The 27,215-nt window shown below is 59.9% G+C and overlaps 3 protein-coding genes across 7 annotated transcripts; 2 read left to right on the forward strand and 1 right to left on the reverse strand.

The window, feature by feature from the left end:
* Positions 1 to 475: 475 nt before the first annotated feature.
* Positions 476 to 4,693, reverse strand: MRPL55 (mitochondrial ribosomal protein L55). Of its 2 annotated transcripts, none has more exons than XM_079703976.1 (4): positions 4,559 to 4,693; positions 3,728 to 3,805; positions 1,320 to 1,524; positions 476 to 703 (listed from the first exon to the last, which is right to left on the reverse strand). In XM_079703976.1, the coding sequence occupies exons 2-4, from the start codon at positions 3,751 to 3,753 to the stop codon at positions 557 to 559; spliced, it is 378 nt and encodes a 125-aa protein (XP_079560102.1). In that variant the 5' UTR covers positions 3,754 to 3,805; positions 4,559 to 4,693; the 3' UTR covers positions 476 to 556. The 2 variants fall into 2 exon arrangements, with proteins under 2 accessions (XP_079560102.1, XP_079560103.1); XM_079703977.1 differs by having other exon boundaries at positions 3,728 to 3,808; positions 4,559 to 4,680.
* A 137-nt stretch (positions 4,694 to 4,830) lies between these two features.
* Positions 4,831 to 13,959, forward strand: GUK1 (guanylate kinase 1). Of its 4 annotated transcripts, XM_079703349.1 has the most exons (9): positions 4,939 to 4,953; positions 5,463 to 5,567; positions 11,082 to 11,195; positions 11,445 to 11,486; positions 11,595 to 11,691; positions 12,939 to 13,077; positions 13,155 to 13,239; positions 13,423 to 13,508; positions 13,649 to 13,959. In XM_079703349.1, the coding sequence occupies exons 2-9, from the start codon at positions 5,522 to 5,524 to the stop codon at positions 13,682 to 13,684; spliced, it is 645 nt and encodes a 214-aa protein (XP_079559475.1). In that variant the 5' UTR covers positions 4,939 to 4,953; positions 5,463 to 5,521; the 3' UTR covers positions 13,685 to 13,959. The 4 variants fall into 4 exon arrangements, with proteins under 4 accessions (XP_079559473.1, XP_079559474.1, XP_079559475.1 ...); XM_079703347.1 differs by lacking the exon at positions 5,463 to 5,567 and having other exon boundaries at positions 4,831 to 4,953; XM_079703348.1 differs by lacking the exons at positions 5,463 to 5,567; positions 13,423 to 13,508 and having other exon boundaries at positions 4,831 to 4,953; positions 12,939 to 13,239.
* A 1,622-nt stretch (positions 13,960 to 15,581) lies between these two features.
* On the forward strand, positions 15,582 to 23,499 carry GJC2 (gap junction protein gamma 2; the record flags this gene model as incomplete). The annotated part of the gene is made up of 2 exons (XM_079703858.1): positions 15,582 to 15,713; positions 22,192 to 23,499. The coding sequence occupies 2 exons, from the start codon at positions 15,582 to 15,584 to the stop codon at positions 23,497 to 23,499; spliced, it is 1,440 nt and encodes a 479-aa protein (XP_079559984.1).
* Positions 23,500 to 27,215: the final 3,716 nt, after the last annotated feature.

Raw genomic sequence — 27,215 nt, forward strand, 5'->3', positions numbered from 1 at the left:
ACAACGCACTGCAGACCTCAGTGGCGTTAACAAAGGGGAGCGGCCAGTCGCTTTGGCCCCTTTGATGGGGAGCACCTTCCCACTGCGTGCTGGGTACGGCTGAGGGACGCCTGGTGAGGGGTAGGGCAGGCCAGCTGTAGGCTAGGTGCAGATGTCCTTGGATCCCAGACACCCTGCTCCTCCCACCTATTCTTGGTGGCCACTGTGCTCCCCCGGGAGAGTCCCTGGTGCCCTGAGGCTGAAGGCAGCGCTAGAACCAAGGGGGCTCCAGGACCCAGAGGGGCAGGTACAGCAGTGGCCAGGCTTCCCTGCAGTAGGAAGAGCACCCATGACCTCGGTACTGTTGAAGGATCACACGCCCTTTGGACCTCATCCTAAAACCACAACTGACCTGATTCTAAGCCCTCCATTCAGCTCAGTTGTAGAGACCCTCCAGGCTAGGGCACGTGAAAAGGAAAGATAAGATGGACACAGCTTCGTGAACACATGATTTAAAGACACATGCCCCTCCCTGCTCCACAGCATCCCCCTCGGTCAGAGCAGCTTCCAGGCACCATCACTTTTTGGTCCAAAACTGCTTGTACTTCTCCACATCAAAGTCGTCACTGAGCTCTGGCTCCTCCTTCTCTTTGACCTGGGCCTCTCGTTTCCGGAACCGTGCACGCCTCTCCTCTGGGGACAGAGAGTCCAGGTCCACGGGCATCTGCGGGGAGGAAGGGATGTGTACATGGCTCAGGTGGAGGGTACCAGGATGTTCTCCAGGGTCTCCACTTCACCTTGTTATCATCTACCACACAGTTTAGGTCTTATGTGTTCTGTTGGGTTTTCTGTCCCTTTGAAGCTTTTTTGTTGTTGTTGTTGTTGCAGTGTGCGGGCCTCTCACCGTTGTGGCCTCTCCCATTGCGGAGCACAGGCTCCGGACGCGCAGGCTCAGCGGCCATGGCTCACGGGCCTAGCTGCTCCGCAGCATGTGGGTTCTTCCCGGACCGGGGCACGAACCCGCAGGCGGACTCTCAACCACTGCGCCACCAGGGAAGCCCTGAAGCTTTTATTTTTTAAAAAACTTTTTCTGCTTGTTTTCCCAAGACGTGATATTTTTTCGAACACACAGCTCACTACTGCTTTCTCATCTTGGTGTGTGGAGTGAGCTCCAGATCACCCTCCTCCCTCTCCTCAAACAATTCTGAGCCATGACTCGCCTTCCTGCCCCAGTCCAGCGATGGTGGGTTCTGACCCCGTGAACCCCTGGAGGAGCAGTTTCTACAGGCTAAGTCCTCCAAGACCTGCACCCCAGGGGAGTGTCGGGGAAGGAAGCTTACTGTGAGAATCCGTCGAGGCTCCCGGTAGCGGATGTGGATGGTGGAACCATCCTGCTTGACCAGGAGCACAGGGTAGAGGCGTGCGTAGGTCTGCCGGTGTACTCGAGTGAGTGAGGCTCTGTTGCAATCAGCTCGCCGGGAGGACATATACAGTTGGCGGCGGCTCTCAAGGGCAGCCCCTGTCACCACACGCTGCCAGAGCAGGCTGCAGACACACACGTGCTGGTCAGCGGTTGGTGCCAGGACCAGAGTGGCCACACAGCCCAGCTCCTATGGGGGCACACAGCAACCCGCACCAGGGCAGGATGTGGTCAGAGTAGCTCCACCCCACATCCAGAAAGAGGCTGCAGGGGTGAGCCCACAAGGCTCTCAGATGGGTGAGGACAGAGTCCACAGCCAGGACCCTGGTGAGTGTCTCTGGTGAGGCCTGGCCCCATGGCTAGGGTGCTGGACTACAGCATTGAGTAGGAAGCTGATTTCCAGGGGACTGCAAACCTGGTGCTTGGACTGACCATTTGAGTCCATCCCACGCCCCCTTCCCCATTCACACGTTGAAGCCCTAACCCCCGTGAGATGGTGTCAGGAGGTGGGACCTTTGGGTGGTGATTTGAATTAGATGAGGTCGTGAGCGTAGGGTCCCCCCAGTAGGACTGGTGCCCTTGTAAGAGGAAGAGACCAGAGAGCTAACTCTCCCCTCCATGTGAGGACACTGAAAGAAGGCAGCCATCTCTGAACCAGGAAGAGAGACTTCACCAGAACCCTGCTGGCACCCTAATCTCAGACTTCCAGCTTTCATAAAGCTCCCTGGTCTGTGGTGTTCTGCTAGGTCAGCCCAAGCAGACCGAGGCACCTGGTCCACTTGGCTTCTGAGTGTGGTGGGCGCTCAGCCCTCCTGCACACAGCAGAGCACATGCTCCAAGGTGACAGGAAAGGGCTAGGTACTCTTCATGCCCCACTCTACCCAGCCACGTGACCCCACATTTGTCTCACCCACTCGGGACCTTGATTTCCCTGTCCCAGCATCTCCCTGTGACCCGCCCCCCACCCCAAAGTCCCTTCCAGGCTGGCTTTCATGCAAACTTGAATTCAGAGCCCCAGGCTGTGCCTCAGTCCATCCGTTTCCTCACAGGTTTGAGGAAGAATGCATTCAAACAAGTACCAGAATTTCCTGGAATTGTCGGGTACTCTGGAAGTGACCTTCTTCTGCTGGCATTCTTTTGAACACTCACAGTGGACAGGCATCCTGCACACTCACCATGTGCCTTTTCCCAACTCCCTCACTGCATGGGCAGTCACATCAATGCAAACCTTCCCAACAGCCTCCCACCTGGTCCCCATTTCAATTCCTATTAAGTTCCCCTGCTTTGCGGGTAGTGATTCTGATATTCACATCACTTCAGTAGCTCCCACCAGACTTTCAGAACTTCTCTCTCCACAAAGCAGCCAGCATAAGCACATGGGCCATGGGCCATGCACAGCCACAGTATGGCAGCCTCTGCTTTGGTTGTGGTTCCCACCACCCCCTGCACTCCCCAGCTGACACCTCAGGCTGAGGGCCCATCTCCTCTACTAGTCTAATGGCCTGGGGCGAGAATTGCATCTTATTTGCTATCAAGTCCCAGACTCTCCCTAGCTAAGTGCTCATAAATTTTGACAAAATGAATCCAGTCCCTGCCTCCAGAAGTGCAAGACTGGAGAAAGGAGGTGGTGGGTAAACTCCGGCACCAGAGGAACCTGCAGTCAGTTGGGCAGGGCCTGTACCTAAGCAGCACCAGGGAGCCCAGGACACAGCCGCTCCGGAGAACCTGGGGCTGGTGACTCAGGAGGCTTCTGGAAGGGGCTGGAGTCAACCCTTGAGGGGAAAGAGTGGATGTTTTCCCACCAAACAGCAGTTGCAGTTCCAACATGAACCTTCTCCAGCATGAGGGCCCTCCTGGGAACGCTGCAGCCCGAGTCCCTTCTCCATCTTCATACTAACTCACAGCTTCAGGTGCCACATCCCTCTCCCTAGATTCCACAGAAACAATTCAAAACCTGCATTCATTTTCTCCTCCATCAATACTTCTCACCTGGGGGAGACCAGGGAGTGAGAGGAACACGCATACGGGGAGGCAGTTCTGGTGGTAAGAGAAGGAAGGCCATGATCTTCTCCATGGCTGGCCCGCAGGCTCTGAACAGGACAGTGACCGCCATCACATCTGTTTGGTGCCAGGTATACTCACAAGTCACTTCCATTCCTCCTTCAACACTGTTAAGCTGTCCACACATATGTACTTGTATGTATTCTCCAGATAAACACACTGGCTCTGGAGGTTTTCCTGAGGCAGCAGAGCCTAAGCCTCATGAGTTGGCATTCTTTGGGTGGCCCCATTACAGCAGTCCCAAGAGGCCTGGAGGTCCATGCTTACCCAAGCAGTCTGCCCTTGGCCACCATTCCTCCTGCAGCACGTGAAGGCCCAGGGTCAGTCACTGGCCCAATGTGTGACCTGCTAGGCAAAGAAATGAGAGATCTTTTTTAAAAGGCAGGCTTTTCCACCTAATTGATTCTCACCAAATCCCAGCCGGGAACAAAGCGGTCTCCAAGACATCACCAGGTCAGTGCCAGTCTTGCCCAGTAACCTATCAGGCTTCCAGCCCTGACCTGGCATTAGAATCACCTGTGGAACGTTTTTGACCCGGAGATGCCCCAGTTCTACTCCCCAAAACTCTAACTTAGTACGTCTGCAGCAGGGCCCGGGACCATTCTGGTGGGTTGCTGAGTCAGGGAAGCCACTCTGAGGATGGAATGCAACGTAAACGGAGAAGACTAGCTTGTACCTTGTTTTCCAAGGTCATTGCATTCTCACAAAATCCGGCGAGGTAAAGATGACAAAAGGGCAGCCGCGGCTAACTAAACCTTGAGTCCCAGGGAAACTGAGGTTTTCACGGTGACCAACCAGTTGTTTCAAATGTCGAAGACCTGATGTATCAGACATTCAGACCCCAGGAAAAGAGCCCTCCCGGCCGAGATGAGAAGGTTTGTCTCGCTATCCCCTGTCAGGGCAGGGCATCTGCAGGCTTCCTTCCGCCTTCGGACGTGACTCGGCAGGACAACGAAATGCCATAAACCTCCCAAGCAATACCCGCCCATTCTCTCGCCCTCGAGGGCGGCATGCGGCGGGGCACGGACCCTCCCTTGGGGGAAGCCCTCCAAGCCCGCGCGACGCGGCGCCTTTCCGGCACCAACTTCCCACCCTCACCGCCTCCGGAGCGGCCTCGAGGACCAGCGGCCAGGCCGCCACTGGCCAATCGGGTGCCGGACTGGCCAGGGCCCGATCCACAATCACTGTAAATGCAGCTTTCAGTCCTCCTGCGGCACCGCCACAACGTCATCCGGCGGGCGCAGCGTCGTGCGGCGCTGACGTACAGCCTTGAGAGGCGGGGCGAGGCCGGCGCAGCTCTGACCAGCTTGCCCGCTGGCTGGGGCGGGTCCGGCTCCGCGCTGAAGTGCTTCTCTGAGGGGCGGAGAGAGGCCGGGCCGGCGTGGCGCTGCTCTGTGACGCACGTCCCCGCGGGCGGTGGCGGCGGCCCTTCATGCTGCGGCGCCCGCTGGCCGGGCTGGCGGCGGCCGCCCTGGGCCGGGCCCCATCGAACGGTGAGTGGCGGCCCCTCGCAGGGGGGCGGAGGTCCGGGCGCGCGCAGGCCCCGGGAGGGCCTTCCTGGGGAGTCCGGCCCCGGGCTCGCGTGTCGCTGTCTGAATCCGTGGAGGAGAGGCGGGGACCGCCGCTGCTTGCGTGCGAGGCGCCGCCAGAGCCCGTGCTGAGCGCCGGTGTCGTGGACCTGCCTGAGGGGACTCGTGGGGCTGTGCTTGTGAATTCGGTCATCCCGCCAGCCACCGAAATTGCCCTCGGCGGTCCTCACTGGTTTCCAGAGTTCCGTCTTGGGGCGAGCAAAGCGGGGTAGACGAGGAGAGGGTAGTGCGTCTCCTCATGGAGGCAAATTCAGGAAGGCTTTCCTTCGCTTTGAAGTTGTATCCCGTGTGTCTGTGTCTTAGAATTGCTTTTGGTAGTTACTATTTTACTTAGACAAACGAAAAGCTGGTTCCCCTGTGTCAGTCCTCAAACTGTAGGAGGAAATTCTCCTGGCACGGGAAGCTCCAAACAGCTTGTAAAACCCCTGCAGCTTGAGGACTTCATGCTGGATGCCATTGTGGACCCTGCAGGATGCGGAGGGGCAGAGAGGGGAAGCAGCCTGACACCCCTCTCCAAGGTGGGCCACCCAGCAGAGCCGAAACCCCTGCGAGATGAGGGTTTTGAAGGACCTTAGGGTGCCCCTGGTATGGCAGAGTCGCAGAAGTCCCGATTAGCTCACCTGGCCTGTAGAAATATGTAGTCGACCCCGAGCTCAAGAGAAGCAGCACAGATAACAGTTGGGAAACCCTCCCGGTGGTCCAGCTTTGGTGCTATGTTTGGTTCCCAAATACTGCAAACGCAGGGGCGTCCTAGCTGACTGCTCCAAGGACTCCCAGCCAAGAGGGCCCCTGGGACTGCTGCAGGTTCCTGGCCAGCCCCACAGCCCAGCGCTGCTGGACATTGCAGATATGGGTACTCCACGCAGGAGCAGGTTGTTGGTGGCAGGCCTTCCTGACTCGTGGGCATGGTAGCTGGGGTTCAGCTTCCCTCAGGACAAGACACCTTAAGTCTAGGTTCCTGGAGCTGCCCATCTGCTGATTTTAGACATTCTTTTGGGAGCAGTGAGAGGGAGTGAGTCTCCACCCAGATGCTGGTTTGAGGAGGAGCAGTGAGGTGTGCCACCTCCCATGTTATCAGTGTCTTTTGATAGGGGTGGAGGAGGTGGAAGCTCAGGTGATGATTGGCCAGTGTGGGATGAGGCCCACGGGGACAGGAGGAGGGAGGCCAAGATGTGCTTCTCATGGTCAGCCTCGCACGAGTCCCCTGTGAGTGCCCCTTGGCAGCATGCCTGGCCAAATGTGGACTTTTCTGGACTTTTCTGTCACTCTTTCACTTCCCAGACCATGACTTGTGAGGGACCCAGGAAAACCTTCACCTTCACCACCAGGAGGGATGTGGGGTGGGTGTGGCTTCCTGTCTTATCACTGACAAGCTGAATTTCCTGCCACGTGAGCCCCTAGTCTGCCCTCTTGTAAGCATTCCACACACTTGGCTGCACACACCAGGCCAGCTTGTGATCCGGGTTGGTGCCACACCTGTGATCGGTGTAGTTTGCTTGGGCTTTCCTTTAGATTTTGAGAACATGTTGATCCAGCCCTTGACCTTTGTCTGGAACCGGTAAGATCAGCAGTTTATTTGAGTAGCAGATTCTGCAAGTTCTGAAGTTGCACATTTTTCTTCAGCCACACCCAAACTTTTTATTTTTTAAACACTTGAACTGTTGATCTCCATCTTTTGCGTCACATTTAGCGTAGCCCAAGGAACACGTTCAGAGGATTTGAGGAAGAGCAAGAAGGAAGGTATTATAATGTAGCTGGGGGTGGAAGGAAGTGACCCCAGTCCTCAAGGAGAAAAGGGGAAGCACAGAGGGTGAGCTGTTGGGACACTGGTATGGAGGCAGGTGCCCTTCAGTCGGGCTCTGACCCCTGGCTGAAGCTGTGTACCAGGCCTCCGTTCCCCCTGGGTCCTTCTCTGATCCTGTGCGTGCTGGGCCTTGATGTCCCCTGGTCCCTGGCTGACCCTGGGTGTGCTTGAGCTCTGTCCCCCTCTCTGTGAGAGTGAACGCTGCCCCACCCAGAAGGGCTTGGGCTTTTTCTTGCTCTTTGATTTGTATGTCCTGGACCCCTTTCCTTTTCATGCTCCCTCTGCCTTCCCTTAGGGCTAGAACTGAGGATCTCATGTGGGACTGAATCCCGGTTCTTCTCCTTGATGGAAGGAGATCCAGACGCAGCTGTGTAGCCGTGACAGGCCCGAGTCCTCCATGGTGTGGCTTCTTGCCAACACTTTTGAAGGACAAGCTTCCTCTCAGGGAAGGCATGGTCTCACCCCACTGCCGGGAGAGGAAGTGAGAAGAAAATCGCTGGCTGCGTTGTGGCTCTCCCACTTCAAGTCAGGTTCTTGAAGGTTAACTGGTTTCTTAAGGTCATTGGGCCAGGACGTGTCCCACACACGGAGCACCTGAGGCCAAGGCCAGGGTAGTCCTCCTGTCCCACACAGCCTGTTTGGCGGATAGGGCCTGACCAGCTATCCTAACCCAGATCAACTCATGTCTTGTGGCTTGTGTTTTGCAAGAGGGCTGGTGGGGTTTGACTTTCTCTTCTGTGTATCCTCAGAGGGTTGCACCTTGTCTTAGTGTCTCCTGGACGAGTGGGGAGGGAAGTGGGGTGGTGGCCATGCCCAGCCCTTGGGACAGGGCGGGAAAGCAGGTGGAAGCAGGAAGGAGAGCAGGAGATGCTTCTCGAGGCGAGCCTTCCAGGGCTGCCTGAGGAGCTCCTCGTGAGGGGTTCCAGCAGAGAGCATTCCAGAATGCACAGGCTTGCACCAGCGACTCCTACAGAAATTGCATCCCTGATCCTTATTGCTGTCCTTGGGAAATTTCCAGTTTCTTTCCAGGAAGCTGGGGTTCGGAATTGTGGAATAGTCAAGGAGGAGAGGATACAGAACATTCCTAAGTGCCAATCAGTTCTACCAGCTGCTGGGGCCAAAATCAGGCTCAGGGGTATCTGGCACACTTGATCGCTGGGACTGAGAGGCCCTGAGGTCTGTCCCACACTGAGTGTGCTCCTGTCAAAGGTGGCTTTAGTGAGCACTCTATCACCATGATCACTGGGTGGAGCCCAGTATCCAGCGACTCCCCAAGTGCCTTCTGCAGGGCGAGTCCACTCCGATGTGGTCACTGTGGCTCGTGCCCTTGTGCTAAGAGGAGGTGACCTCAGGGAAGAGCCCCACAAGAGGAAGGACTCTGGATCCCACCCACCTCAAGGCAGTGGTGCTAGGTGGGTGCCCCTTCCCATTGTCATCAGTAGTGTAACCTTTGAAGGAGGGCACGATGGATGGCCAGCACTGGGAAGGCCTGGGGCCTGGACTTGAGGGGCAGGTTGGGGCTCAGGAGGATACCCTGTGAGGAGTGGGCTGGCAGGGTAAGGTGATGATTTGGACTCAGGCAGGGAGTGAACTTTGCAGCCATCAGCCAACCCCCATGCGTGCATACATACCTGCTGCTTACTGCCAGTGGTTGTTGGGCTGGGGATGGGAGGTCTCAGTGGGATGCAGGTGCCGTGCCCATGCCCCCAGGGTTCATGACATGGGGTAGAAAGCCAGACAGAAACCAGGTAAGATGATGAGTAAGACTTGTGCACAGCATGCTCCTTGAGGGTTTCAGGCGCTGCGACTTCCATGTGTGGTGTTTGGTCCTGATTGAAGACATGTCTTCCCTATGTAGGTTTGCAGTGTCCAGATGTTAGAGCTTATGACCACAACATCTGGCCATGATTGCAGGCATGGGGAACAGGGCAGGAACTGCCAGGGAAACATGTTAGGGGCCTGTGTGTTGGCCTGGAGGCACAGGGCAGGTCAAAACCATGTAGTCTCTGGGTGTTGCTGGAAGGTTTACAGTTGGGGGCTGTGGGATGTGAGGGCGGGGCACCTGTTCAAGTTGGACACATGGCAAAGGAGCATAGTGTTCCTGAGGGGCTTCGTCATAGATAGGCAGGATGGGTCCTCCCCTCCCTGGAGGTGGATACCCCAAGTTGGGTCCAGAAGGCACCAGCTGCATCCACTGAGTTGAGGGTTTGTTGCTGTGAGCAAGGCCCAGGTAGGCTTTCTGGTCCATCTCTTGTGAGCATTGCCATGTGTCCACTTGATGTTGCCCCCGCCCTGGAGAAACTCACATTCCTGTGGCGCCTACATGCTGCCGGGTCCTGGGAAGACCTACGCTGCTGGACAACCACAGCTGCCCTGCTTGCAAGGTGGGGAGGCAGTGTGTGTGCGGCGGTGACTCGGCACAGTCCCGAGGCCAGGCAGTGTGGTGGCAGACCCCAGCCTCCATAGCCTTTCTCTTTCCAGGGCTCCTCTAGGGGCAGCAACCTTGCTCGGGGACCGACTGGCCCCCAATGTTTCCTCTGTCCTCCTATGCCCCTCCACCCCAACGTAGCTCTCCCCACAACCCTGGTCACTCACTGTCTAGAAGTCAGGACAGACCCAGGGGGGTGGGCTGGGTTGCCCACAGGACGTTCATTGTGCAAAGGAAGGAACTTTGTGAAGGCCGACAGTGAGCCAGAGATGAGACCTTCCCATGCACCAGTCCTTAGGGTAGGGAGGGGGCTGCGCTCTATTGGGCAGCAACAGCAGTGGGCTTGGAGTCAGACACACACACATGTGGGCATTTGTATGGTGGCACTGTGTCTGGGTGGGAAAGTCAAGACACCAGAAAGGAGTTGGGAGTCCAATGGGACCGTTGCTAGATAAAAACGATGTACTATTGTAATAGGAAACTTGGAAGAGACAAGGGAACTAAGAACTGGTCATTTAGAAGTGACAGATAATTGTTGAGCTCCTCTGGGCCCATTTCTTCTATCTCTCTTGAGCAGAGGAGCATATCTGTTTCCCGACTCCTTCTCCGGGGTGTTTGCATATGGCATGATGGTCCCAGAATAGCTAGCTATGCTTTAGCCAGATTACCCAGGTTGGCCTCATTGCGGATTAGGAAAGCAGTGCCCACCTGGGGCCCTGCTGGAGAGCTGCCCTGGGCTAGATGACTGGGTGTCCCCAAGCAGAGTGGCCTGTCCCTCCTGGGCCTCATCGCTGGTCTACTGGCCACTGACTGCCTCTCCACACCTTACCAGGCACCCCACAGACAGAGCCCTGCTGGGGTAGGCCAGCTCACCACACGCCCTCCCAGGGTCTCCCTCCGGGGCAACACATAGCCTCCCAGCCCCCTAGCTCGGTGCCTACCTCGATTCCTGTCTTCTGAGGCTCCCGATGCACCTGACCTTCCTTGGCCCGTCTTGCTCACGTGGCTGGGTGGGCAAGTGCGCATCTCTAGGGTGAGGAGCAGCCTTTGCCCTCTGCTGAGCAGGTGGCGCTGGCTGCCCTGGGAGAGATTTAGTGCTTAGAGGGTGGGGAGCAGGCAAGGATTACCACTCTCCTCTCAGCTCATCCCGAGCAGCCCCAAGGTGAGCACGGAGGCTGCACCCCATGCAGAAGGTAGGTCCTGTATGAGGGGTGCTGGGGTGATCCAATGGGCACAGAGCAGGCTAAGCTGATGCTTCCAGGGCTCCCCCACTATTCCTGCCCTCAGCGTTTCCACCTGTGGCAGGTGTCTGAGCCCTGTGCCATGAGCTGGGAGGGTGGCACCCATTGCTCTCCCGCTGGCTTCATGAGACCCAAGTCTCAGAGAAGGGGAGTCAGGAAGCTGTGGTCGTTTGGGGTCAGCCCCTTGCTTTTCAGTGGAAGTTCCCAGAACAGGGCTTGGGTTCCGCTGACCTTGACCAAGGGCACCTCTGGGGTGTGGTGCCAGGAGATGCAGGAATTGGGACCCGGACATGCCCCTCCCAGGAGCTCCTTGGGGGTGGGATAGGAGTGGACAGCTGGGAGGCCACACATTTGTGGTCAGTGCATGTATTACCAGGTAGCACGCCCAAAGGGAGGCATAGCCAGGGTTTGAGCATGGCTCTGAGTGACTGCCCACAGCTCTGCCCAATTTCTGGGGTGAATTCACTTGGGGCAGAGATGGGGGCACCGCAGCCACCTCGCCCACTTCCATAGGGAGCAAGGCCCTGCTGATATTTGCCTCCCCCGTCCCCCGCTACAGGGATGTCAGGACCAAGGCCCGTTGTCCTGAGCGGACCCTCAGGGGCTGGGAAGAGCACCCTACTGAAGAGACTCCTGCAGGAACACGACAGCATCTTCGGCTTCAGCGTGTCCCGTGAGGCCCCAGGGGAGCTGGGGGAGGGTCTCAAGGAAGCTGGGGGCGGGGACCCCTACTGACATGCCCTGAAGCCCCCCACACTCCCACACGGTGTGGCGGAAACCCCTACTCTGCTGAGCCTAACCTGGAGCCTCCTCTCCCACACCCCCAGATGGGCTGAGCCGGGCCCTGTGGGCAAGGCCCTGGGGATGGGATGCCTGGGGCTCCAGGTGTCATCCCAAGTCAGTCACTGGTACTTGTTCCTAGACACCACAAGGGACCCGAGGCCGGGAGAGGAGAACGGCAAAGGTGAGCTCGGCCAGCCTCAGTGCTCCAGCACAGGACTGGAGCAGCCCTCCATGTGTCAGAGTGATGCATGAGGCCTCAGTCTCCCCATCAGCTCCTCCTCCTTTGCAGATTACTACTTTGTGACCAGGGAGGTGATGCAGCGGGACATTGCCGCCGGAGACTTCATCGAGCATGCTGAGTTCTCAGGGAACTTGTATGGGACCAGGTAGGCCATGCTTGGGGCCCTCCCTTCCTCCAGTTCTCTCAGGAACCTAGAGTGGGCAGCCCAGGCAGGGGTACCTCTCCGTGGGCCCTGGGCAGCGGGTCTCCCCTTGGCTGGGCCCCCGGTCGGGGGTTTCTTTCTATGGGCCGTCTGGGCAGTTGGGGCAAGGGACCCAGCCCCCCAGGGGTCAAGACGCAGCCACAGTCAGGGCTCTCTAGGCCACTCCCTCCTGGTCCAGCCCCATTTGTGTCTACCTGGCCAGGCTGCTGTGAGAACAGTGGGCCACACAAGGGCCTGGTATGCAATGAGGACTTGGAGGACCTGGGTCTCATAGGTCAGCAGATTGCACTATGCCCCGCCCCCCACCTCCAACCCCTGGGGTAGCCTGAGACGGTCTCTGGCACAACAGCAGCTGCCCCTCCCAACAACCCACCAGAGCGGGGTCTTTGCTGGCTCCTCGCACCTGGCTTGCAAGGCCTGGAAGCAGTGCCTTGAAACAGGCAGGCAGGGCCGGGCATGCCTCTGTGCATAGCCTGTCCCTGAGCCACCTAGCTGGGCGAGGCAGGTACCCCACAGGATCCAGCATACTCTGCCCCAGGTGCAGATGGGAAGAGTGGTGGGCTGCCAAGTGGGGTCATTTGGCCACTGTTGGGACACACAATGCCCGCTAAGGGGCAGTGCCCCCAGTGGATGAGGAGCACATGGTACGTGGTGACCCTAGGATGAGGGGCCAAAGCCTACAAAGGGTGGCCAGGTGATGAGGAAGCCCAAGGGCGTGCCGTGTAGTGCTATGGGGGCCACAGCCAGGGCATCCCTCTCCGAGCAGGGCCCCAGCATGCAGGATATGGGAGGGTGGTCGCCATCGCTAGCCTGAGGGCACGATCCAGGGGGTGATGCCAGAAGCTTCTGGAGGCATGATTGGCGGGTGGGACTGATTGGGGTGATGGAGTGGTGTGGGGCCTGGGAGCAGGTGCCAGGAGAAGGAGAGGCCCTGGGCCAGGGTCTGAAGGTGCCCCTCCCTGCTGCCACAGCAGACCAGCAGAGGGCCCCCTTGTGCAAGGCTTGCTCAGGGAGTACTTCCAGAGAGAGGGAACAGACGCCACAGTTAGGGTGGGCCCCTGTGGGCACCCCCAGAGAGGCCCAGAGCAAGGGATGGGCAGTGATGGTCCCACTGAGGCTCTCCGAGGCCATGGGGTCTGCTAGGGCCTCAGGAGCCCACAGCTGAGCAGCCCCCTCCTGTCATCCCCCAGCAAAGCAGCTGTGCGGGCCGTGCAGGCCATGAACCGCATCTGCGTGCTGGATGTGGACCTGCAGGGCGTGCGCAACATCAAGGAGACCGACCTGCGGCCCGTCTACATCTTTGTGCAGCCACCCTCGCTGGATGTCCTGGTGGGGGCTGAGGGAGGAGGGCGGCAGGGGGGCAGCCCTGGAGGCTCTGACCTTCTGACTTCCGTACTGTGTCCCAGGAGCAGCGGCTGCGGCAGCGGAACACAGAGACGGAGGAGAGCCTGGCTAAGCGTCTGGCTGCTGCCCGGGCTGACATGGAGAGCAGTGAGTGTGGCCACCTATCACTCCGTATCCCTGGACCCTCTCCAACCCCCACAGTAGAACAGTCCCACCCAGCAAGGGGCAGAGGAGGGCTGGAGCCATCACCCAGCACTGTGGTCCACGTGAAGGGTCCCCGGACCCCCGCTCTGTCACCAGAGCCTCCACTGACCCTGCCCCCACCCTCAGGCGAGGAGCCCGGCCTGTTTGACCTGATCATCGTCAACGACAGTCTGGACAAGGCCTACTGGGCCCTGAAGGAGGCGCTCTCCGAGGTGGGCTGGGGGTGGAGGTGGGGCCTCAGACCTCTGTCTGGCAAACGGGGAAAATAGGCTGGGACAGGTGATATGGCGGCCCCAGGCCCTGGGCGAGTCCCTCTTCCTTTTCCCAGCCTCTCTTCCTTTCTCCCCGGCAGGAAATAAAGAAGGCTCAAGCAATTGGTCACTCCTGAGCAGGTCCACCGGCTGTAACTCCTCAGGTGGGGCCTAGGGCCTGGCACCCACCCGCAGCGGGCCGGGGTCTCCGGTGGTGGCTCTGCTCACCTCAGCTAGCACCCGGGGTTTGGGGTGCTGCCTGTCTTCCCTCACTCCCCACCGTGACTGGAGGACTTCTCTCACCCCCTCTCCTGATGTCCGTTTCTAGGCTTCCTCCCCACCCCTCCCTATCAGACCCCCCCCATGGAAGCTGGGCCAACATCCAAATAAAGAACTGCTGGGTTAGAGTGTCCTTGAGCCCGTGGATCATGGCCCTGGGTGGGTGGGGCCACGGTACACCACTCCAGACCCACCCCCCACCCCACCCTGCTCTTGGCAGCCACACCCTAACTGGCCAGCCCCTGGAGGTTCCTGGGCAGCAGCATCCATCTGACATCTGCTGCTCTGGGCTGCCGGCCCCCAGAGAGGGCTGCTCCTGAGCTGCTGCACGCTGCTTGCCCAGGGCTCCCACCAGGTGGGTGCAGGGCCTCATCCCCCACTGTCTCTTTGAGTTGCCATTGAGGCTGGGGTCAGAAGGTCCTGGGGGCTCATCCTGCGTGAACCACTCCTCCTGGTCCCTGAACTGGGCTGGTGGTGGCAGAGGGACAGACATTGCATACCTGAAGAGGGACTGAGACTACAGAGGATGGACCTCTGTATCTGGGGGCCTTGTGCATGGCCCACTGGGGGTCTGGCCGGCCCTAATGTTCCTGGAGAGGCCAGCCCAGGGAAGACACCTGGGGGCCTCCGTTAGGGTTCCAGGCTCTGTGGAGTCTCAGAAGATACCTCCAAAAGCTGCCCATCTCAAGTCGGGGCAGCTGAGTTGTACTAGGCGCAGGAGGCACTCGCCTGAGCCCTGGTCCATGCCCAGGCCATGCTCCTACAGTGGAACCCAGACAGATGGTGGATGCAGACCTGGAGGAGGCAGGGAGCCCAGGCAGAAACAGGCTGGGCTCCATCCAAAAGCGCAGATGCACAGCGGAGGGCAGGCGAGAGCTGGGCCGGGACACTGGACGGTGGGCAGAGGGACGCTGGGCAGCCCCTAGGCCTGGGGGCAAGTGAGATGGGGCTGGGCTGCCTCCTGACCTACTGTACAGCCTGGGAGAGACTGGTTCCCTCTCTGGGACCCATCCAGCCCCAGGGACAATCAGGGATTCAGACCCCGAGCCTCAGGGGGAACAATGGAGCCCTTGAAGGCCCTCCCCCCACATTGTGCTTGGTGGTGAGAGGTGGCCCTGGGTCGGGCCCTGGACTTAGCCGGGTGCACACCCTCAGGAGGGCTGGGGTCCAGCCAGCCAGCAGGTGGAAGGGCTCAGAAGGACTTGTTTCCTGGCCTGGAAAAGGTAGGGTACCACCAGGGGACCAGGTTTGGGGTGCCCTTTGGGGCTGAGCAGCACCCCGTTCACTCTGGGCCCAGGGTCTCGGGGGCCTGGACTCAACTCTCTTGGAACAGCCAACCCCAGGAGATAACGGGTGCTGAGCCTGGTTGGGTGGCCCTCCATTCTGGGGGTCTGCCCATCTCAGGCCCACTGCCCTCACAGGGCCACCATTCTGGGTGGTGATTGAGCTGCAGGAAGACTCAAGGGGAGGAGGAGGTAGAGGCAGACGCCTGCCTCTCCCCCTCCCCCAGAAGCTGCTCAGGCCAGCTGATGAGCAAGGGAGCAAGGCGGTGGGCCCCCGAGCAGCTGGGACCCCTCAGGCCATGTGGGACCGGCCAGCCCCTGCCAGCTAGGCAGCTGCAGTGTATCCAAAGGCTGGGGCCTTGGGCTATTCAGCCCTGGGGGGAGGTTGGGGAGCCCCACCTCTTCCACATGGGCAGACAAGCTGTAGTTGGTACACCTGCCTGCTGTCCACACTGCTCTAGGTTTAGCCTTTATGTGGCCACGGGCACCTCCTAAACCCTTGTGGCCGCCTGCTAGGTCCTGCGTCCTCAGATCTGGGTCCTGGAGGTTAGCAGAGCAGAACAGACTCCTGTTCTCCAGGAGCGGCACCCACTGCGCCACAGATGTGAGTTGTCTGGACGCAGGTTGCGTGCAGGGTGGCTGGACAAGAATGGGGAGCGGGGCTGGGCTGGGGTCCCGACAAGGGGCAGCACGGCTGAGGGGCGGCAGCTGGCCCTGTGGTCTGCTCGGCTGTTGGAGGAGCAGGTGGACACAACAGGTGTTGAGGGCAGGAAGGGGGGATGCAGGGCAGAGAGAGGGACACTGCCACACACCGAGCAGGCAGAGCCTGCAGTGGCTTTAACGCAGCGTTTTGGGCCGCATCCGGGTGGAGGCTTGACGGAGGGGTTGAAAATGTGGGCAGCCCGTGGGGTCCGAGGGGCAGTGTCCTGCCCTTGGCCAGCAATGCCTGGGGAGGTCCTTGAGGGGGCCCTGAGCTTGGGCAGGGGTCCTGGTTTAGCCTCGCACCCTTGCTCCTCCTGACACCTCCCCCTGCCAAAGCCCAGGGTTCTACGGCCCAGGCCTCCCTGTAGCAGCAGTTCCTGGCCTGGCTGCAGGAGCGGTACATGTGCCACCATGACTCACTCCCCAGGCCTGTCGCAACCACACCCTCCACTCCTGCAGGAGGCCCCTCACTTCCTGGGTTCCAGGCTAGAGCAGAGAGGGGGCCCCTCGTTCCTCCACAGACCAGAGTCCCATGTCCTGAGGTCACCATGGGACGCGGTTACCAGCGCAGCCACCTGCACCTCCGGAGGCCCTGGGAGGGAGGAGGGGCCTGCCACCTCAGGTTTACACCAACCCTGCCCAGAGCTTCCAGGCAGGGCTCCATTGCCTCAGACATTGAATCATCCCACTGGCATTTGCTGAGCGTTTGCGTGATTGGGGGCACTGAGCATGCAGCAGGGACACCTCACTCTTCTGGCTGTGGAGGGAGCTTCCCAGAGGAAGGCCATTGGAGCGGTACAAGGCAGAGAGCAGTGTGTGTGTGTGCCTGAGCGTGAGGATGAAGTGTGTGGGCGTGCAAATGCGTGTATAAGTGTGTGGGTATGCAGTTGTTGGAGGGAGTCCAGACATGGTCCGCTCTGAGGTGGGCAGGAGCAGGTCAGGAAGTCCCTGGGGACCTTTGAGGATATGGGTTTTGTGCTGAGAGCCCCAGGCTCCCTGGGACCCAACCCAGCGGGGCCTGTGTCCCCACCTTGGTGTGCCTGCAGGAGGGGAAATGGGGGTAGGGGACTGGGAAGGGAACCTGGCCACTGGCTGGTGTCTACACTGTGTGGGAGGCTGTGGTGTGCACTGGAGTGGCTGGGGGTGGATGGATGTGGCAGAGGGTCCCCAGGCCTGGGGCCTGGGTTTTGGGCACCTGGGTTGGGGACAGGTGCACACGTCTCAGTGGCCAGGTGGTTCAGGCAGGACACAACTGGGGCATCCAGGACAGGGGCACAGGGACGGAGGGACATGGAAGACAACCCACAGAACCACTACAGAACTGACAAGGGGGAGACCTCGTGGGCATCCTAAGGCCAGGCTGTGAGGGAGGACACCATTGGGAGGCCTGGGGGCTAGTGGAGGTGGAGAGAAATCAGATTTCTTCAGGCATACAGCACTGGGGACTGAGCAAGGCAAGTGCTGCAGCCCCACTCTCTGAGTAAGAACTGTCCCCCACAGGGCACTTCAGTGGGTGGGTAGGCAAGCAGCAGGAGGGAGACCTTAGCCTGGGAGGTGGGTGGATTGCAGGAGCAACCCCTGGTCCCTGATCTAAGGCCTCAAGTCTCCCAGGGCTGAGTCCGCCTTGGGCTACCTGTAGGTACTCATGTAGAGGAGGGACCACCCAGTGCCAGGTGCATGCAGGAATGTGAGTCCTCAGGAAGGGGGAGGTTGCCTGAGATGCCCAGGTTCCCGGGGAAGGGTTCCACCAGTCCTCTTGGTGAGCTGAGCACGCCACTCCGGGTGGGGGCGGCGGGGCAGCCAGGCAGCCCCACCTCAGCCAAAGGAAGTCCACCCACCATGAGAGGGGGCACATGGGAGGAAGCTGGGCCAGGGATGGGAAGGAAATGGCTGGGCAGGCCCTGACCTCACTACTACAGGAGGAGGCACTGGGCATCTCTGGTTCTCAGCCTCTGACCACCGCCCCCCACCAGCCCAGGACCTTTGTTCAGACCCAGGGGTGAAAGGGGCTTGAAGCAGGGAGAGCCCAGCTGCCCACCCCTGCAGGAGCCACTCCATTGGTGCCAGAACCAGGTGTGCAGGGCTCAGCTCACCCCAGCACAGGTCATCCTGTTGCCCACTGAAGCCCATGGTGCCTGCCTATCACCCTCCTCCCAATAGGGTGCCGCCTCGGGCAACTCTTGGTGAAGATGACCCCAGCCCCCTTCATGGGGATCCCCCTTGTGTGCCCTGCACCCTGCCCAGTCACCCCTCCCTCCCCCGACCCCACACCCTTCAGTGAACACTCCCAGGCCTGTCCCCTCCCAGACCTTGACACCCAGGTGCACCTGGGCCCCTTCTCCCCAGACCTCGTCCTGGATCCCACTTGAGTGGCCCCCACCTGCACTTGCTCTAACATGTAGCTTTGGGTGAGATTCCCTCTGAACAAAGGTCCCAGCAAATGCCAGGGCCTTGTTCCCTGAGGGGCCAGCACCCCCTCCCACACCCTCCTCTCCTGCTGGCCCAGCCCAGAGCCAAGCTCCCACTGGCTGCCTCCCATCAGCACTGGGCAGCCATGGGCCTGGCCTTTGACTCCCACTGCCCCATCTCTGTGTTGGGGTCCTTCTTGCACCCCACAGACCCAGGAGAGGTCACAAGCAAAACTCCCAGCTCTGTGCTTGAAGCCTTCAGACACAGAGAAATACGTTCCAGATGGGACAAGACAGGGAGAGGGAACTTGAAGTGATGGAGTAGGAAACCAGTTTAAATAAGGATTTTTATTTTACAACACGTGTGATTTACAGAGAAGCTATAAAGAGACCAGGGAGAGTTCTCATTTGCCCCCAAACCCAGTTCTGCAGTGATGTGCTTGTCACAACTGGTGCACCAATACTGATACATTGCCATTAGCCAAAGATTCCTCACTTTTCATGTGTCCTTTTGCTGTCCCAAGGTCCCCAGGGGGAGGGGTGACAGTCCTCGTGTCTCCTTGGTCCCTCTTGGGGGTGACTCCCTCAGACTTCACTAGTTACTGATGCCCTTGGCATTTTGAAGGTCAGGTAGTTCGTAAAAGCCCCTCCTGGAACGTGTCAATATATCTCATGATCGCCTGGGGTGAGGGTTTGGGAAGAAGCCTCGGGGCAGCAAGGTCTGTGCTCTCAACTTGGCTCCTCCCTGCAGGTGGGGACCTCGGCCACCTGCTGAGGTGATGTCTGTCAGGTTGTACTCCTCCCTCCCTCCTTGCTGTGCTCTCTGGAAGAGCACCCTCCTTGAGGTCACAGCGACTACATGAATTATTCAGAATTCCCTTCTCCCCCATTTAGTTAGTTATTGTATCCTTTGTGTCAGTGGGGTCTCATACATTTTCTACCTTGGGCGACAATCTATAAACCAATCTATAATAGCAGGGTGGTGGGCTGGCCTCAGAGGCAATCGGGTGGAGAGACAGGACGAGGGGGCAGGGCTCAGCGTGGGGTGGGGTGGAGCGGGATTGTGGGCGGGGAGTGGACGCACGTGGGACTGCGGCGTAGCAGAAGCCCCGGCAGGGGTGGTTTCCGCCTGTGTGGGAGCAGAATGCGGGTGCTGGTGCATTGGGACCAGGTGCGCTTGGCATTTTACTGCAAAGTCAGGAGGAGTCTCAGGAGCACAGGTCGTTGGGCTTCCTAAGGTGCTCGGTGGAAGCGAGGCAGGCCCAGGGAACGGCAGGACCCGGCGGAGTCCGGTTCAGGGTTTTTGCTGATGAAGCAGAGGGGGTCTGGGCAGAGAGCCGTCCAGGATAAGCCCATCTGAGAGGAAGACACTTTGGAGGGAAATTTTGGGGTCTGGTCTTCTGGGGTTTGCTGTGCCTGCTGGCATCCCTGTGCCGATCCAGCAGCTGGCACCAGAAGTCTGGATTTAGGGGACCCCTGCGCATGGCACTGAGGGCCTGGGCTCCTCCAGGCCATAGCTGGTCAGCATCAGCCCCCTGACCATGGAATGACCCCGCCGTGACTGCGTGTGTGACACAGGCCCTGCACGCACGTGTACGCAGCACGCAGGCATGGGCCCTTGGGTCTGAAGAGCCAGAGCCTGTGCTCCACACCCAGAGGGTGCCTGAGCTCCCCCACTGGCACTGGGGGAAGGAAGAGAGGAGGGTTGCTCGCCCTTCCTGCTGCCCCCGCTGTCCCCTTTGGCTGACACCCTGTAGGGCCTGCACCCTCTTTTCTCCACACGACTCATCTCGGGTGGGGGGGCTCTGACTGCGCCCAGGTCAGCCCCCCAGGGCAACGTGCCATCCTTCACACCCCAGGGCAGGGTCCACCCAGTGCCATGCTAGAGCTGGTCTCAAGAACCCTGCCCCCACCCCCACTTCCCGCCCCCGTGCGAGTCTCCTCGAGCTGGTCATGGGCCTGGTGGGAGCATTTACACCACGGGAGTCAGCAAACACTACACCAAGGCTTTTCCACCGAGGGCCAGTTGTTAACCACCACACAGAAGGGGTCAGGACCGCCCTGGCACCCCGACCCTCCCTCCCATTTCTCCACTGGGCTCCATCTTGGAGGGCAGAGAAGTGGGGGCCGCTCTGCCATCCCTTGTTTGGGTTCCTGCATGGTGGGACTATAGACCTCAGCCTCCTGGGATGTGGGACTGCCGAGGTCAGGGTTGGGGACAGGTCCTGAAAGAGAGCTGAAGTTAGAGCTGAGGAAACACAGCCAGCTGAGGACATCAAGACCCTCATGCTCATTCCTCCTTGAGGCAGAGGTATATCAAAGATGGCCCTGAAGGGCTGGGCATGTGCCAGTCTGTGTACCTGTAAATGTGTGTGCCTGTGCATGAGTGCATTGCACATGTGAGTGTGTATTCATATGTAGGCACATGTGCGTCTGAGTGAACGTATTTGCATGTGCACTTGTGAGTGTTTGCATGTGTGTGGCTATGAGAGGGGCGCTGCACACACATGTGAGGAAATAGGGTCACTTCCCCAGGAACCCCGGCTGCCCCCTCTTCCTGCCCCCACCCCCTGCCCCGGGAGAGGCCCCAGCTCCATAAAGAGGGCCCGGAGCCCTGAATGCCCCTGTTGTTCCATTCCACACCTGCCCACGCTGCCTCCCAGGCCTGTTCCAGAAGGAGGGGGACAAAAGCATCAGGTACTCAAGGGTCTTCTGCCTCCCAACTACCCAGGAGCAGGTACTGGTGTGGAGGAGGGAGGGTGGGCATTAGGAGGCTGCAGCCCCCTCCCTAGAGGTGCAGGGGTACAGAGGTGTGTGGTCCTGCCCACTGAGCCCCTTCTAGGTACAGACTCACTCAGGGGTAGCTGATCTAGAAGGAACACTGGTCTGGGACGTGGTAAGTGGCCACATGGCTGTCTCCGAGTGTCACAGGTACCCGAGTGTGATTGTGTGTGTGCCTTACGGTGTCTGTGGGCCTCGCTGCACGTGGTGCCACCCTGAACAGACACCTGGGCTCACCCCCCCACCCCAGCCAGGATGTGCAGAGGACATGGGAGTGCTGGAACAAGAGGGAGGAGCAGCCTGGAGGGTCGGCCTCAGCCCCTGGTACAGCTGGACCAGTGGCGGGGGTGGGGGGACGCAAACAGCACGGCACTGGTCCTCTGTGGAGACAGGGGGACCAGAGCCCCTGTCCAGGATGTGGAGGAAGGGGGTGCCCACTGGTGGGGCGTCTGGAACTGGTGGGGCTGGGGGCTACAGGGGCTGGAGGCTGACAGAGCCGTTGAGTCTGGGGATGGATGGGATTAGGGGGTGATGAGAAGGCTAGACTAGGAGGCTGGGGGCTGAGGGCCACTGGGTCTAGGGGCCTGGAGAACTGTGGGCTGATGGGGGACTGGAGTGGCTGAGGAGCTGGGGGGCCAGGCAGGCTGCAGGCCCATCCCCTGGTGGGCCCCTGGTATGCTGGAAATAGGAATCCAGCAACCTGGGTGCTGCAAGGTGGGAGCAGGCATCTGAGGTGAGGCCCAGACTCTGAGCGAGGCTGGTCCGTTTTCTGGTTGGCCCTACGAAGGCAGCTCACCCAGTGGACTCCCTGTGGCTCTCAGGGCCTGGGGTGAGGTCCCCAGAGGCTGGGTAAGGGACACAGCTTGCACGGCACTGGGCTTCCCTAGAGAGCTGGGGGAGGGCAGGAGGGCTGGCCCTGCTCCAGGCCACGGGGACCTAGAGTCGGGTTTTGGGGGGAGCAAGGGCATGTGCTCAGCCAGAGAAGGAGACCCCTTGTCTGTCCTTGTAGGGTCTATCCTCTGGCTTCAGAGGCCCCAGCCTCTTGCTGATCCCTCCTAGGGCAGGGTCAGGACCCTGGGTGAGGGCGGCGCTCCTGGAGGGGCTCCAGGTGCCACTGTACACCCTCCCAACCCACCAGCCCTTGCCTCCATTACCCTCGCCCCAGGTTGAGCTCCTGCTCGTGGCCTGCAGGTCCCATCCCCCGCCCCTATGACCAACATGAGCTGGAGCTTCCTGACACGGCTGCTGGAAGAGATCCACAACCACTCCACGTTCGTGGGCAAGGTATGGCTCACGGTGCTGGTGGTCTTCCGCATCGTGCTCACGGCGGTGGGCGGTGAGTCCATCTACTCCGACGAGCAGACCAAGTTCACGTGCAACACGCGGCAGCCGGGCTGCGACAACGTCTGCTACGACGCCTTTGCACCCCTGTCCCACGTGCGCTTCTGGGTTTTCCAGATTGTGGTCATCTCCACACCCTCCGTAATGTACCTGGGCTACGCCGTGCACCGCCTGGCCCGCGCCTCACAGGACGAGCGCCGCCGCGCCTCTCGCCGCCGACCAGGCCGCCTCGCGCCCCGCGCACCCCTGCCGTTGCCCCCACCGCCCCACCCGGGCTGGCCCGAGCCCGCAGACCTGGGCGAAGAGGAGCCCATGCTGGGCCTAGGTGAAGAGGATGAGGATCCGGGGGCGGCCGAGGGCCTGGGCGAAGACGACGAGGCTGAGGACGTGGGTGCAGCCAAGGGCGCAGGAGGGGACCCGAAGGCGACTGGGGTCCCAGGCCCGGCAGGTCAGCACGACGGGCGGCGGCGCATCCAGCGCGAGGGCCTAATGCGCGTGTACGTTGCCCAGCTGGTGGCGCGGGCCGCCTTCGAGGTGGCCTTCCTGGTGGGCCAGTACCTGCTGTATGGTTTTGAGGTGCGACCGTTCTTCGCGTGCAGCCGCCAGCCCTGCCCACACGTGGTCGACTGCTTCGTGTCGAGACCCACTGAGAAGACGGTCTTCCTGCTGGTCATGTACGTGGTCAGCTGCCTCTGCCTGGTGCTCAACCTTTGTGAGATGGCGCACCTGGGCCTGGGCAGCGCGCAAGACGCTGTGCGCAGCCGCCGCCCCCTGCCCGCCACCCCTGGCCCCATGCCTCACCAGCAGCCCTGTGCTCTCCCCACTGCGCCTTCGGGCCTGGCCTGCCCGCCAGACTACAGCCTGGTGGTGCGCGCGGCTGAGCGCACACGCACCCACGATCAGGACCTGGCCAACCTGGCACTGCAGGCGCTGCAGGACCGGCGGTCGCTTGGGGACCTCGACAGCCCACCAGGCCCTGGCCTTCCAGCAACCGCCCGGGGGCCCCTGAGGGCCGGCGCCCCTGCCTCCGGGTCGGGCAGTGCCACGTCGGGGGGCACTGCCGGGGGCCAGGGCCGGCCAGGGGCCAAACCCAGGATGGGCTCTGAGAAGGGCAGTGCGAGCAGCAGCAGGGAGGGTAAGACCACCGTGTGGATCTGAGGCCTGCCTTGGATGCTGTCCCACCTCCCTCCTCACCAGGGCCGAGGTGGAGGGCTCTGGAGGAAGTCTAGGGTCTGGACACTGCCTACAGGGCGGAGCACAACCTGCCCTCCTCCCCCTCAGGTGGCTGCTCTCCCCGTCGGGAGGGGGTAGGGAGCACCAGCCTGCTCTGCATCACTGCCCCTCCCTGCCTGAGCCCCATCTTCATCCAGGATGGGGGGGAAGGGAGGCCTGGGAATCACTAATGGTCCCCAGCTCTGATCCATAAGCCCTGATGGGTAGGTGAGACGGTGGCTGGGGCATTTCCGCCCTCCCAGAGCCACCCAGCTGGCCACTTCAGGGCAAGGCTGCCCTCCAGGAGAGAGCTCCACCCCCTCCCGCCCCGTTTTCCTGGCAGTAGCCCATGTGTGACTGCCCAGGGGTGCTTGGCCTGGGTCTTGGGGAGTACTGTGCTTGCCCTCACTCCCTGCCCAGCAAATGGGGCTCTTTTCCTAGCACCCACACTCTTCTAGCCCAGGTTCTGGTTCTTGCAGAGCTGGAAGCAATGCCAGGTCTTCCTTGTACACAAGGGAAAACAGAGACCACAGTGGGCAGAGGCCCCTGTGCCCAGCCCTGGTCTGTACCACCTCCTGCCTCACCCCCACTAGGCCCCAAGCATGAGCTGCCTCGAGTGCCAGGTGGACCTGCACCCTGCTTCCTGTTCCCTGCCCAGGCAGATCTGGGGCTCAGGTCCCGCATGGGCCCGGGGTGGATGGGACCACGCCCCTCCAGCTCCTGTGCTGGCCTGGCGTGGCCCCTGCCTCTGGGACATACTTCACGTTCTGAAAAGACATCAGCCCCCCCTTGCCGCTCAGACCAACAGGATGGTGGTGAGGGGCTATGGCTTTGCCCGTGCTAGGGGAAGGCGCTCTGAGGCTCCCACCACAGCCTCTTCCCTCCAGCCCCCTCCCCAATTCAGACACAGCCTCCAAAGGGAGTGAAATAAAACTAACTTTTGTCTACAACCACATGTGTATGTGTATGAATGTCCACATGAATGTGTGTGTGTGCCTGTGTGTGTATGTGGGAGTGTGGCATGCGCACATATGTGTGAGTACACATATATGCATGTGTGTACGTGTCCACCGCTGGCCTCTGGGGACACATGTCTCAGCTCTGGGATGGCTGGGAGAGGAAACCACTTTGCAGGGACCATCCGGGGAGCAAGGCCCAGGTTGAGCCCCTGCAGCTCCTTGGAGACACTCTGGTGTCACTCTGTGCCAGGCAACAGGCTTGGCCCAGAGGGGAGGGATATGACTGAATGAGAACAAAGAACAGCCGGGCCTGCATGCTTAGAGCCCAAGGTGGCAGCTCAAAGGACAGTGAGGCAGTCCTGTCTCAGGCCCCGGCGTTATCCAGATGCTGGCCAAAGCCTGCAGTGGTAGCTTTGGTGGGGAGCAAAGGTGAGCACAGTTGGGGAAACAGCTGCTGCCATCAAGGAGCCACCTTGGTCTAGACTTCAGTGATCCTGCTGTCTACCAGCCTCCCTCAGGCCCAGGGCAGGCCCTGAGAGCTTCTCCCAGATTGCTAACCCTCTCTGGGGTCCCAGGGCCAAGCTCCAAGCCTGGGTGAACCCCAACCCAGCCTGCCTCTGGTCAGATGCCAAATGCAGGCTGAGTCCCTTTCCTTTGTGGGGTCTGGCTGATCCCGGGTTCCAGGTGACCCCACCCCAAGGTGAGCCTTGCCCCCAGGTAAGCCCCACCCCCATGAAATCCCAGATGTCAATGCTGGAAGCAGAGCCTCAGAAGGAAAGCCAATCCAGATCCCAAGCAGGGACTCACCACTCGCCTCTCCAAGAGAGGAAAGCCCATGGAACTGGCATCCCTGCATTTGGGGCTGTGCTGCTGGCAGTGTCGTCATGAGGAATACAGGGTTTCTGCGGTGGAAAACATGCTGTCCAGCCATGCCTGGCTCCCACAAGTGTGACTGGGTGCAGTGAGGGGCGGAGCTGGTGAGGGACATCTGCACTGTTGTTGGCTGACACCCTTGCCGTGGCCCCTCCATAGCCTCCCTGCACCCCCGTGTCCCTGAGAGCAGCCTCCTGCAGCCAGTGGAGGGCCTGGAGGACATCAGGACCTCAGGGAGATAAGTGGGCGTTCCAGGTGGGGAATAGTGGGAGACTTTAGGGTTCAGAACCACCCTAGTGGCTGGAGAGGGCTGGTGAGGAAGGCAGGTGTCCACTCCGAGCAGGGTTGGCCTCGATCCTGATGGTCAGTGCTCCCACATCTCAAGGCCATGAGGCACACTTGATGGTGACAGGGTCCCACAAGGGGTGGAAGGTGGGGCATGGGCCCTCAGCAGCTGCCTGAAAAGAAGCCTTAAGCCAGCAGACAGGGAGACCCTGGGCAGGTTTGTGTTTGGGGAAGAACATTCTGGATTTCACTGTGACAGTGTCCAGGGAAGCCTCCCCCCATCCACAGAGAGGGAGCTTTAGGTCAAGTTCAAGCGGTCAGGACCTCATTCTCTGGGCCCTTCCTGAGCAAAGTAATATCAGGATCTCACCCTCTATAACTCGGGTTGGGCTCCTGGTGTAGCTGCAGCCTGGGAGTGTCTGGTGGGGCCAGGGTTGGCTCAACGATTTCCTCACTCACCGAGCTGGGGGTCCATGTTGGGGTCCCTCGATGTGGTTTGGACCTCCTTGCAGCATGGCGGCCCAAGAGGACCCAGCAAAGGCCAACTGACTCTTATCACCAGCCCTAAAGTCATATCACTTCACATCACAGCAGTCACAGGCCTACAGGATCCCTCTCAATGGGCCAGTGTCACATTTTAAGGGCATGTGGAATAGAGAGTCTCTGTTGGCCTTGGTCCGCTGCCCCCCCTAGCCACGTGTGAAGCCCTTCAGCACCCTTCCCACTTGCACACACAGGGGCACGTGATCTTGGGGCCTCTGCAGCCACTGCCCCCTTCTTTTACCACAGTTCTGATATCGGTCCATAACTCGCCCCATACTGTTTAGCCTGTCCAGTTTCTATCATCTCAGTCCCCCCCACTCCTAATTGGTTTAGATACAGTTTGAGGCAGCTAGGTCACTGGGAGCAGGACACTGCCCAGGGGCTCCTGGGGAAATCTATTTGCTGCGTGTCTGTGACATGGAAGTCAGATGTGGGTCAAGCTGTGAGTCTCCGTGGGTTGGTCCAACACCAATGTAGATGTTGCAATGAAGGTGTGCTTTTAGATGAAATTAGCATTGACAATCTGTGGACTTTGATAAAGCAGACCATCCTCCCTAATGTGGGTTGCCCTCATCCAATCAGGTGATGGCCTTAAGAACAAAGACTAAGGTTCCCAAAGAAGTGATTCTCCCTCCAGACTGCCAGTGATGATTACATTTATGGGTCAGCTTGACTGGGCCCCGGGGTGCCCAGAACAAGCATGATTCTAAGTGTGTCTATGAGGGTGATTCTGGATGAGATTCACACTGAATCTGCACACTGAGTAAAACAGATGGCCCTCCCCAGTGCGGGTGGGCCTTGGCCAGTCAGGTGAAGGCTTGAGTAGAACAAAAAGGCGGAGTAAGAGAGAACTCCTGCCTGACAGTTTGAGCAAGCACCCTGGTCTCCTGTCTTCAGATTCAGACTCGGGCTAGAACTCTCCTGAGTCTCTAGCTTGTAGATGGCAGACCTTGGGACTCCTCAGCCTCCATAGTTGAGTGAGCCAATTCCTTATAATAAATC

This window comes from Hyperoodon ampullatus (genome assembly GCF_949752795.1).
Source record: "Hyperoodon ampullatus genome assembly, chromosome: 4".
Classification (NCBI taxonomy): domain Eukaryota; kingdom Metazoa; phylum Chordata; class Mammalia; order Artiodactyla; family Ziphiidae; genus Hyperoodon; species Hyperoodon ampullatus.